At 35.7% G+C, this 12,205-nt stretch overlaps 1 protein-coding gene across 1 annotated transcript in view; it reads right to left on the bottom strand.

Annotated features, from left to right (window-relative positions):
• Positions 1-790: 790 nt before the first annotated feature.
• The window catches only part of TRIM33 (tripartite motif containing 33), a 144,901-nt gene continuing 133,486 nt past the window's right edge, over positions 791-12,205 (bottom strand). Inside the window, exons 14-18 of the mRNA XM_012644588.1 lie at positions 10,726-11,075; positions 8,056-8,179; positions 5,336-5,410; positions 2,594-2,746; positions 791-1,040 (exon numbers count right to left, since the gene is read on the bottom strand). Of these exons, the coding sequence (XP_012500042.1) occupies positions 828-1,040; positions 2,594-2,746; positions 5,336-5,410; positions 8,056-8,179; positions 10,726-11,075 (915 nt within the window). The 3' untranslated portion in view covers positions 791-827. The remainder of the gene's footprint in view (positions 1,041-2,593; positions 2,747-5,335; positions 5,411-8,055; positions 8,180-10,725; positions 11,076-12,205) is intronic.

Below are 12,205 nucleotides of genomic sequence, written 5' to 3' on the forward strand. Positions count from 1 at the left end.
AAAACTAGATTAATTTTGAAACAAACATTCTGCCTTTCACGGGAATAACTGTATGATCAGATGATTTAATTGGGAAGTGCAATTGTGTGGAAGTGTTTTCTGGAAATGACTACTATAACTCTACATGATCCACTATTGAAAAGTTACCATTTTTATTTCAGTAGATCACTGAAGCTGATTAAATCACGGCCAGTGGTCATGTTTCCTAGACCCTAAGTATGAGTAGAAAATAAAACTACTGTTGAATTCTTTAAATGAATTTAAAAACTAAGACCAACAGCATTAAAATGAGAAAAAATATAAGGGCATGATTCAATGCACATCTGCACTGACATTAAAGTGGAATCTGAGCTACTCTGAAGTATCTTTAACTAGAAAACAACCCAGTATGTATGTATGTGGAGGGGGAGGCTTAAAAATTTTCAATAACTGTGCGACCTAGTCCAAAAAGACAATTTTTCAAGCAACATGAGCCTCAAGTATTTACTTATACATCCAGTATCCTGCACCAATCAATACTACATGATCAACATTTGCCATTTTGAACAAAGAACCATCCTCATTAGTAACAGAAATCCTCGCATCATTTCACTTTTGCTTTTAGTTTTTACTTTAAAGTTGCAAATAGAGTTCTCTCCCCTTTCTTGACAAGAATATGTTTTCTGTCCATTATTTCAATCTAATACTGTGTAAAAGCTATCTCAGCTTCTTCAAGGAGGTGCCCACTGTAGGCAGGATATTCCAGCAACACTTAAATAAAAGTTTTCTGTTTTTTTCCTTTTCTTTTTCATTTTTTTTTTAAACAATTGATTTAAATTCATGTCATTTTACTTTATATGTACTGGTCTCTCATCTGACTTTAGGCGTTTTCTGCGGGGCTGTATAAAGTCTTCATCAGAGTCCTCAGTTACCTCACCATCATCCTCTTCCTGCTCAAACTCTGGCAAAGGTGCGAAGGTCCTGTCTGAGTAGATCTCTGTGAGTTTATCTTCAAAGTACAATGCAACTGCTTTCCCTGCCTGAGCTACTTCTGAATCAGCCTGCAAGCAAAAGATAGGAATATTCACCTATTGGTAATGCATATTCCTTCACCAAGTTTGCATGGTCTGAAAAGCTTACCTTCAAATTAATCTCTTGTGTGTCTGCATAAACTTGAACAACTTTCATCATCTAAAAAGGATACCAGAGTCAAAAAAAAAAAAAGGGAAATTATAATCCTTTCTAAAGTTATGAGACTGCACAGGATTGGCGACGAAAGTCAGCCATACTAGGGAGAACAAATTGCTATAACCAGATTAAGTGCTTTCTAAAATTCTACAGAACACGGAACCATTTTCTTTACAAAGCTCTGTTACTAAAGCTACTGTGAAACCTCAGTAATTGTCTCATTTCAAATTATTGAGGTCGATCTGAATAGGAACTGGTCTGAATACATCAATCTATTCAAGAGAAAAATTTTGTAAGGCAAATAATGTAACAAATGTTGCTTTAAAAAATTATCAAACTTTCAACAAACCACTTAATTGGAATTCTATCTGTATGGCAATGTTAGTTATAAATTATTTAACTATTACTAAAGCAGGGTTGTCCTCTTATCAACTATAGTTCATGAAAGCATATTTATTTGAAAATAATCTAACTGCATTAAAAAATAAGATAAAATGTGGAACTGTTCTTTTAAATTTAACTTCAAATTAGTGAGATTTTACTAATTTTCTCTGTATCATATTGCTATAAAGGTGACCTAGAATTTTCACCTTACGAGGATTTTTTTGTTTTGTTTTTAATTCTAAAATGCCACCCGGATGCTTCCAGAGGTAGCTATAGATGGGTACACTTTAAAGGATTTGATGTAATTTATTTTAGTAATAGTCATATGGCACCCAAATTGTATCAGCAATACAGAAGAGATTAGAGTATTAATCTTTTCAAAACTGTGAATTCTCCTTAAATTCTATTTTCTTCTCCTATAATGAAAACCTTCCATAACAATAACAGACTTGACTTTGTCCCAAAGATAACAAAAATAATTTCCTTGAAAGAGGTATATACCACATTTCTTCCCAAGGTATGGATTGCTCAACCTTACACTCAAAAAAAATATATAACCAAAAGTTAATGAAAGTCACATAGGTGAAATTAGAAAACTGTATTATACACTCTGGGCTACTAGTCAAGATAAGATAATATTCAGAGTTTAGTTTATGATTTTAAGGTTCTATATTTATGTGGTAAATAATAAAATCCAATGAAAAGGGTACAGATACCTTTCCTCAATGTACCCCAAATTCAGGCTGTTTATCATTACCCACAAAACATACTGAACTACAGAGTATTTTCCATACTTATTCCAACCCTCAACTCATTTAGGAAGGGATACTCAAAAATATTAATTTTACTATATTTAAGTGTATACACCAAATTATACATGTAAACTTTCTTTGTTGGAGCTGTGAATACAATTAGATTTTACTTTTGACAGGACTTTAGCAGAAAAAATTTTTAATCAAATTAGAAAACTCTTTCAGCAGGGAAAAAAACAAGCCAACAAAAACTAACAAACCAAGACTCTATAGATTGGAAGCTAACATACCTCATTAAACCTTTCACAGTTCTTGAAGATCAAACGGACATCAGCCACAAAGTCATCTGGGATTTGGTAGTGTTGGGAATGTTTTTTCTGAAGCTTCTTTTTCACGGTGGATAAATCCATTGGTTTCTTTATAATTTTATAGTAGTTTGGTATCTAAAATAAGCAAATAAATAAGGGTAGATAAGAATTCTACAAAAATACCAAAAAGTTTAATTTGGAAATGTATTAACATATTAATTTTAGAAAAAAACATGTTCATTATTGAGCCAGCTACTTGCAAATTTTGGGTACAGTGATTATACTTTAAATCTTCCAATCATATCATGAAAACCAAATCTTATGCAGAATATGTGCCAGTCTCTATGGTTGGTGAAAGTCTCCAAAGCCCTACCTTTAAATAATTAGATTTGGAAAGAAAGCAATCAGTGAGAGCCTTAAGGCCATTTGGCTCATCAGAATTTTATGATTCCTGAAGAGTTTTATTTTTAAAAGGAAAAGAAAAAAGAAAGTGTATAAAATGTATTAAGGTTATGGTTAGAATAGGATGTCTCAGCCTGGTGCAATGGTGCACGTCTGTAGTCCCAGGTACTCGGGAAGCTGAGGTGGAGGACTGCTTGAGCCCAGGAGTTCCAGGCTCCACTGAGGTGTGAATGTACCTGTAATTAGCCAACGCACCCCAACGAGGGCCACATAGTGAGGCCCTGTCTCTTAAAAAAAAAAAAAAAGAAAAAAAAGATAAAGACTATGTCTTCTGAAAGACATCAGAGAGAATGTCTTTTTATATCATAGAGAAGTCACAACTTAGCAACAGAGGAATAAAGATGGCCATCATAAGAAAAATCTATTAACGATTTAGTAATCATGCTAGGGAATTCTGGCCCCCTCTTCAGCCAAAATTTCTACCCTTGAGATATAAGTGAAGATAGAGAAGCTATTTAAATTGTCAACGAAAAGAAAATATTTGCACATGATTTTCTACTGTGAAGTCTCTCAACCTGGAGGCAGACTTTCTAGAATCAGATGATCACTACTTGTACAAGACATCTTTCCTCAGGTCTAGACCTTTCGTGTTTTAAAATTCATTTCTTAGTCTATCCAGTAAACAAGTCAACTACCATTTAATATTCTATAATAGGCCTTGTATGCAATAATGTTATCATTCAACAACTGATGGCTAGCAAATCTTAGCACACTTATTAGGCATTGAACACCTCTTGTCTTCCTTTTACCATAGTATTTCAGAGCCTTTATTTCTTACAAAAGTCTATGACTACAGACTGCTAAACACTTCACATAGGTTATTTTATATAATCCTCAGAACATCTCAATGAGGTAAGAAACAGTATCAGAAAAGAAACCTGAGTCTTAGGCTGAGGAGCTTATTCAAGAAGCTTGAGTTATATTAGGTTATTAAGTATGAAATGATTTCCTTAAGTACTAAGTTTGACAGTTGATGTCTCTGACATTTCACTTTGACACTTCTTATTTTTATAGTGAAGGTACATCCTCAGTCTTTCAAATGCATGTTTTGGCTTGTGATTATCTTTTTAATTTTTTTAGAGCAGGTTTTGTGAATCCATGGATAAGTCAAAAATTCATGTTATTTATGAATATGATTTCTGTCAGGGAACCAATGCAACACAAACAACTTGAAATATCAACGAAGTGTTTGGGAAGGATGTGACTAATGAACGCACACTGTGTTATTGATGGTTTGAGAAGTTCTGTTCTGGTGATCTCAGTCTTGAAAATGAGCCAGGTGGGCAACCTAAGACCAAGGTGGATAATGATGAGCTGAAAGCTCATTGTGAGTGTGAAAGCTGTAGTGGAAGCAAATCCATCTCAACCTATGTGTGAATTAGCAGCAAGGTTTGACACTACTATTCCAACTATATTGCACCATTTGAAACAAATCAGCAAGGTAAAGAAGCTGGATAGAGGGGTACCACATGAATTAAATGAGTGTCAGAAGAGAAATTATCTCAAAGCTTGCCTTTCTTTGCTGTCACAACATAAAGGCAAACCATTTCTACACTGTATTGTTACATATGATGAAAAATGGATTCTTTTTGACAATTTCAAGCATTCGGCACAATGGCTGGATAAAGATGAAATGCCAAAACACAGTCTAAAACCAACTATTAATCAAAAAAAGCTAATGGTGTCTGTTTGGTGGTCCACTACAGCTTCAGGAAACCTGGTCAATTGATTATAGTGGATGTCTACTGCAACCAGTTGGATGAAATGATGAGGATGCTTGTGATTAAGCAGCTGAGATTGGTCAATACAGGCCAATCCTCTTGCAAGACAATGCTCAACCACATGTTGCACAAACTACAGCAGCTGCACTTGGAAACTCTCTATCATCCACTGTATTCACCAGACCTTGCACCAACTGACTACCAGATTGTCTAGGCTTTGGAACACTTCGTGCAAGGAAAAATACTCAGTTCTCAACAAGCTGTGGAAAATGCCTTTCATCGCCACTCACCCTCCAGGCTTCTTCACTGCTGGCATAAACGAGCTACCATTAAGATGGCAAAACTGTGTTGACAGTTTAGGCTCATTGCTTTGATTAATTGTACTACTTCTTGTTTGAGATATATTAATAATAAACTACACTTTGGATTCAAAATTGGACATTTCTTATTTAATAATACAAGCAATCTAAGGCCAGAGACCATACTCTTAAGTATTATATGAGACCTCTTCATCAGGGAGGTACTAAGGTTGGCAACTCACCGAAGCAGGAACAGGCTCCTGGAATTCAATACTTAATTCATGGCAATAGAGGTAAAGCAGAAGACGTTCACATTTCTGGCCCGAACAAGGAAAGGAAAACATGTGAAATATTTTTCTCCTAAGATATTCTTGAGAATGAGAACTATATCACTACAAAATATGACTGTAACAAATTGAACATAAGCCTCCTACTTACTAGCTATTCAACTAAATATATACACACACAAAGAAAACTGCCTTACTTCCCATTTAGTTTTGAGACTATCTTCTGCTCTACTTTAAATAGATAAGAATGCCTTTATTCTAATAAGATAACTAAGGTAACATATCTATTAATTCTTGATTATTTATACAAATGGAAGGGAGTCACAAGAGCAACATATAGCACTCGGTGCAAAAAATTATAGATTACCTGGTAATAAATAAATAATCACTGTTGTTCCTCATTGTAATTTCCTGAGGCAGGCAAGACAAATGTTATTATCCCCTTGCTTCAAATGACCCCACTCAGGTTCAAGATAAATAAAAACTATCTACTCAATACAATTCCAGAATTCTTTTTTTTTTTTACACAATCAGGAGTAAACTGAAGTGTATTTTATATTCATAGTTTTCTATATATTTAAATTTCTTTTAATATAAGCTTGTACACCCTAAACACATACCTTCTCTTCATAGACAGTAGACACAGGATTTTGCAAATACATACACCAGATTAGAGAGAAACTTAACTCTAAAGACCATAGAATGATGTAAAGATATTTTGTCTTTGGACATCACAGACTACAGATCAGATCAGTAGAAATCTGAGTGAGGAGAGGATTTTAAATTTCATTTTTAACATGATGGAATGCTATTAGAGGATTCTAGGCAAGGAAGTGATACACACCTTTTTAAAACAGAATACTCAGTTCAGTACAGAAAATGGACTGTGAGGGGCAAGAGGAGAAGCAGAAAGACCAGTTAAGAGATTATTACAATAGTCCAGATGAGAAATTGTGATAGTTACCTAGGGTGGTAATGGTGGGGGGAAGTAATTAAATGGGATTACAGTCATTCTTGATTCTTTCATTTCTAATAGGTTTCTATCCTGAGCAACAGCAATGAATGGTGCCATCCAATGAAGGGGAATACTGGGGGAGAAGGACAGTTTTTTATGTTGTTATTTGCTTGATTTTTTTTGTTTGTTTGTTTTGTTTTTTGAGGGAGAGGATTAGAAATCAAAGTTTTGGTTAGGACATGTTAAGCCGAAAAGAAGAGTCTGTAGTTCAGGGTTAGAAAGATTTCAGAAGTCATCAATATGCCTTCAATATATCATCAGATGACAAGATTAAAAAATAAAAATGTACAGGCTGGTGCAAAAGTAAGTGCGGTTTCAGCATTGTTGAAATTTGCCATTTGATGTTGGAATACGTTCTTAAATAAATGTGGTTATGTTGTATGTCATTTTAATGCGCATTTCTCACTTTATTTCTTTTGCTAATAACTTATCAGTTGCTGTTTATTTTGTATTTATTTTAGACTATGGAAAAGATGTTAGACAAAAAGCAAATTTGAGCGATTTTCTTATTAGAGTTCAAAATGGGTCGTAAAGCTACGGCGACAACTCCCAACATCAACAATGCATTTGGCCGAGGAACTGCAAACAAATGTACTGTGCAGTGGTGGGTCAAGAAATGTGGCAAAGGAGAGAGAGCCTTGAAGATGAGAAGTACAGTGGCCAGCCATGGGAAGTTGACAACGACTAATTGAGAGCAATCGTAGAAGCTGATCCTCATATAACTACATGAGAAGTTGCTGAAGAGCTCAACGTTGACCATTTTATGGTCACTCGGCATTTGAGGCAAATTAGGTAAAAAAAACTCGATAAATGGGGGGTGCCTCAGGAGCCGACCAAAAATAAAAAAAAAAATTCATCGTTTTGAAGTGTCGTCTTCTCTTCTTGTATACAACAACAAACCATTTCTAGATCAAATTGTGATGTATGATGAAAAGTGGATTTTATACGACAACCAGGATGAGTGGTTGGACCAAGAAGCAGCTCCAAAGCACTTCCCAAAGCCAAAGTTGCACCAAAAAAAGGTTATTGTCACTGTTTGGGGTCTGCTGCCAGTCTGATCCACTACAACAGCTTTCTGAATCCCGGCAAAACCATTACATCTGAGAAGTATGCTCAGCAAATCAATGAGATGCACCAAAAACTGCAGCACCTGCAGCCAGCACTGGTCAACAGAAAGGGCTCAATTCTTCTCCGACAATGCCTGACCACAAGTAGCACAACCAACACTTCAAAAGTTGAACAAATCGGGCTACGAAGTTTTGTCTCGTCCACCATATTCACTTGACCTCTTGCCAACTGACTACCACTTCTTCAAGCATCTCGAAAACCTTTTGCGAGAAAAACACTTCTGCAACAAGCAGCATACAGAAAATGCTTTCCAAGAGTTCACTGAAACCTGAAGCATGGATTTTTACGCTACAGGAATAAACAAGCCTATTTCTTATTGGCAAAATGTGTTGATTGTAATTGTTCCTATTTTGATTAATAAAAATGTGTTTGAGCCTAGTTATAATGATTTAAAATTCACAGTCCAAAAACCACAATTACTTTTGCACCAACCTAATACCAAGTTATGTGTATAATACACAGGGAAAAAAAGATGTATATAGGCAGACACCTACAGAATCCTTAATAACAAATCAATTTATTTGACACTTACCCTTTGGTCCACGGGGCTTAATCCCTGTGCAGTTTTCCCCTTCTTACTATGTTGCAAATTATCACAATCGTATTCAACTTCTGGCTTCCCAATATCTCTACAAAATGTGCATATCCAGTCCCCACTAAACAGGGAAATAGGCAATTAGTCTGTGTAATTACAACAAAGCCTGCTCTAGAGAAGCTAGTTTCCTAGATATGAGACTCTTGTTTGTTTATTTTATAAGTTTTTGGGAAAAGGGAGGTTCTATACTTGTCAAATCTCATAAGGTGAAGGTGTGTGATTAAAAACTTCCCAAAGGCCAGGGGCAGTGGCTCACATCTGTAATCCCAGCATTTTGGGAGGCTGAGGTGGGAGGATCGCTTGAGGCCAGGATTTTCAGATCAGCCTGAGCAACACAGTGAGACCTTGTCTCTACAAAACACAGAAAACTTAGCCCGGCATGGTGGCACATGCTGTAGTCCCAGCTATTCCGGAGGCTGAGGCAGGAGGATCACTTGAGCCCAGCAGTCTGAAGTTACAGTGGGCTCTCATGATGCCACTGCACTCTAGCCCAGGCAACAAAGTGAGATCCTGTCTCAAAACAACAACAACAAAACACCAAAAAAATCCATGAAAAACAAACAAAAAAAAAAAAATTCAAAAAACTCCCCAAAACTTTTCCCAGTCTTCCTTCAATTGATTACTTTCTGGAAAGCATTATAAAAATGACACTGCTGCATTCACAAGGAGTTTCTTCACAGCACAAAGTTGATGATCAGTACTTGCAGCACAAGGCCTAAGACCAACTCTCTCAGGCTTCAGTATTACGATTACATGGACCCAATATTCATGAATAAGAACAGCAGAGGTTATGGAGTTTGTCAGGTATCTTGCAAATCAATTCTTTTTTCATGGCCAGTCAAAAACTAGAATACACACATACACACATACCTGCAAGTAAAGCATATGTACATATAACCCTTATCTCTTAACTCTGCTAAGTGTATACTTTGTATCAGGATTTCTATATAACTATAAATTCTAAAATGATTTATTCATATTTGTATGCTCACTCTATATAAATAGACGCAGAGATATACAGAGATATATACAGATATAAAAATAGATACGTAAATCCTAAATCTAGGGATTGTACTAATGTATGTATTTGTGTCAACAGTTTACAATAACTTCCAAAGCATCTGCTTTTGAAAGAAAGCATTCAGTGGCAAAATCCTGACATTCTAGTAGATATTACTACCTAAAGGAAAGAAAAACATGAAAAGCCTTAATTTCAAGGCCAAAGTGCCAGTGCTTTTCTTTTCTGAAAGAGTAAAGAAGGTCCTTATTACATCTCTGACAAATAACTATACCTCCTAAGATTTAGGTGAGAATCACAATTCTTCAGAAAAACATTGTTTATATATCTACCAGTTTTCTAATCCAAAAGGTTGAATCTTTCAAAGAGAGTAGCATTATTCAATTAAAATCACTGCCACTCAGGAATTGGAGAGGAAATATGAACTTTTTTTTTTTTATCTATAGCAAGAAAAAAGCTGGGTTCCCTCCTAGAGAATGCTGGTTTACTTTCATTTAAAAGGAAACTGGGGGTTAAGGAAGAAAGGGGAAGATTGAAAGAAATAAGTAAGACTCTATTTTGTGGTCTCTGTAATCAGTCAGAGATAAGAGATTGCATGAACATAAAATATAAAATTGTTAATTGGAAGGAAAAAACTAGAGCACTTCTTAAACCAAACCCCACCATTTGTAGTTACAGAAATGGATTCCCGAAAATCAGTGAACTGCCCAATCTCACTGCAGAATGACAACTAGGCTACAGGTTTTGTAACCTAGCCCCACACATTTGTTCCACTTATTAGCTCTGATATCATCAGTTTGCCTTGGGTGCCCACCAATGAATGTTTTAATGGTTCAAACCACATTTAGCAGTCATGGGGTATATCACTTTGAGGACAAAGCTCATATTCTCCCCCTATCTCTTTTTTATTTATCTTTACCCTAAGTTCTTCTCCTCTACAAGGAATTCAATAACTGTCCATTCCAAAAGCTGATGTCCGAAAGGCATTTCTGCTAGCTGATCACAGGAAAAATCTGAGAAATCTGCACACAGTGTGAGCACTTCAGGCAAGCACTACAAATTAACCACTTCCTCTGGCCAAGAGGAAACTTATCCCTCCCCCCATAAAAAATTCCAAGACATCAAAGGTGTTTTTACAGATGATTTGTTTTTTCTTTTAAAATGTCTTTTGAAAGTTCTCAAACATTAGAAAAGTTTTGGGTATGATCCAATAAATCCTCCTCAAATTGAATGGCATTCATAAATAAAATTATTACTATATACCCTATTAAGAATGATGGCAATAGACTAAAAATTCACCTTCCAAGAGGAAAGAGATTTTCTCCAACACACCAATTATCTTTGCCCCTCTTAATTTAGAATTTTATCTAATTTGCTTACACTGAATATAAACATACCGCTTAGATCTTGGACATTCTATTATTCTTTTTTCTCTGGAACATAATACCAAAGGAATAAAAGGCTCCCTGTTTTCTAGAAATACTACGCACTGGTTAGAAGGCCATCTGCCCTGAAAACAACTTTCTGCTACTTTTTTTTCAGCTTGTGAAAATAAACAAAAATAACAAAATCAATTACTTCACTGGTACCTTGGAAAGCTAAGAAGTGTTGGAACGTGACAAGTTAGATGAAAGACCTTTGGACATTTTTCACAGCACAAGAGATCCCCTCCGTTTTGGCAGACAGCACACCAGTCTTCATTTGGGTCATCATCTTTGCTGTTGCCATCTCCTCCAATCCTTGCTGACCTGTGCATGAGGCTTCGAATTGGGGACTTTCCATTAACAAGGCTGCTGAGCCCTGACTGTTTGCAGCTTTCATTCATATCTGTTGGTTCAGTTTTCACATGGTTTTCCAGGCTTGCTAATGCATCCAACTCACTCTCTAGATGCAGGTTAGTTGAGAGGGGTGGTGTCAAGCTACTCTCAGGACTGCTCAACTAAAACAAAACAATGACAAATTCTTGAAGAATCATTTAATCCTTTCTGCATGCAGTGTATTTAAAAGTTATACCAATATGTGTATAGATATACTGACTTAAAATTATTTTATGAATCACACAAGGGACATAAAGAAATGACAATAACTCCAAAATTATTCAGGCATGCAGATGTATGATTTTAAGGGTTCTATCCCTCTAATATTGGTTCACTCAGATTAACAGGAAATTAATTAAACTGTTAAGCACACTGATTGGGGAGTGAGCATAGGGTTATATTTTTCCGACAGACAGCTAATTAAGGCACACATTTTTCACGCCAGAATATTTTGCGCAGCATCTGAGAAACATTCTATAATGTTCTTCTACCCACCTAACATTCTACTATTGTAGGAAGATTGTGACAATGTAAAAGAAATCTTTCACCACCCTTTGCACCTATTTTTAATGGAAGTATTTTCCAAACCAGTTCTGGATGAAGAGGTAACACTGCTCCAAACCCAAAGCTAAATCTCTTGCTCTCTAAATCTATATACACTGCGTTGAATATACTAATACCATGCAATGAAATTCCTATGTGCCAATCATGCAGAAAGTGAGAAAAACAAAAGCCTAGGCAGTGAGGAAAAATGAAGAGGGGCTTGGGCCTTCCTTCATTCTTATATTATAAATTTTATAAAATGTTCCATCTGAGGAACTCTAGAATGGTTAATAACTCATAAGCCAAAGACAATCTTCCCATCATAAAACTCTTTCATCAATAAACTTTTAGGTCAGCAATCTTAATGCTAAGTTCACAGGTCCAGGACAATGCCTAGGATCTTCCGTGGCCTGAGATTCAATGTAACTACTGAGATTAATAATTTCAGAAAAAGATAGCACCCAATTTAGTATCATGGCAAAAATATTGACAAAATGCAAATTCAAAGATAATTTCAAATGAGTATTTAAAACAATTACATCTTTTCTGATTAATTATAGCTGACTCTTAGACAAAACGTTGAGTTAGAAAAAGAGATATTTGGCTATTCGAAGATAAATAAATGTCCCCAGAAACACTATTCGGTCTTAATATACTCAAGATGGAAGAATTAATGAAGTGACTTCTTTAAATCCCTGTCAGACCCCAG

The sequence above is a fragment of the Propithecus coquereli genome, unplaced genomic scaffold, assembly GCF_000956105.1.
Source record: "Propithecus coquereli isolate 6110/MARCELLA unplaced genomic scaffold, Pcoq_1.0 Scaffold215, whole genome shotgun sequence".
NCBI lineage: Eukaryota > Metazoa > Chordata > Mammalia > Primates > Indriidae > Propithecus > Propithecus coquereli.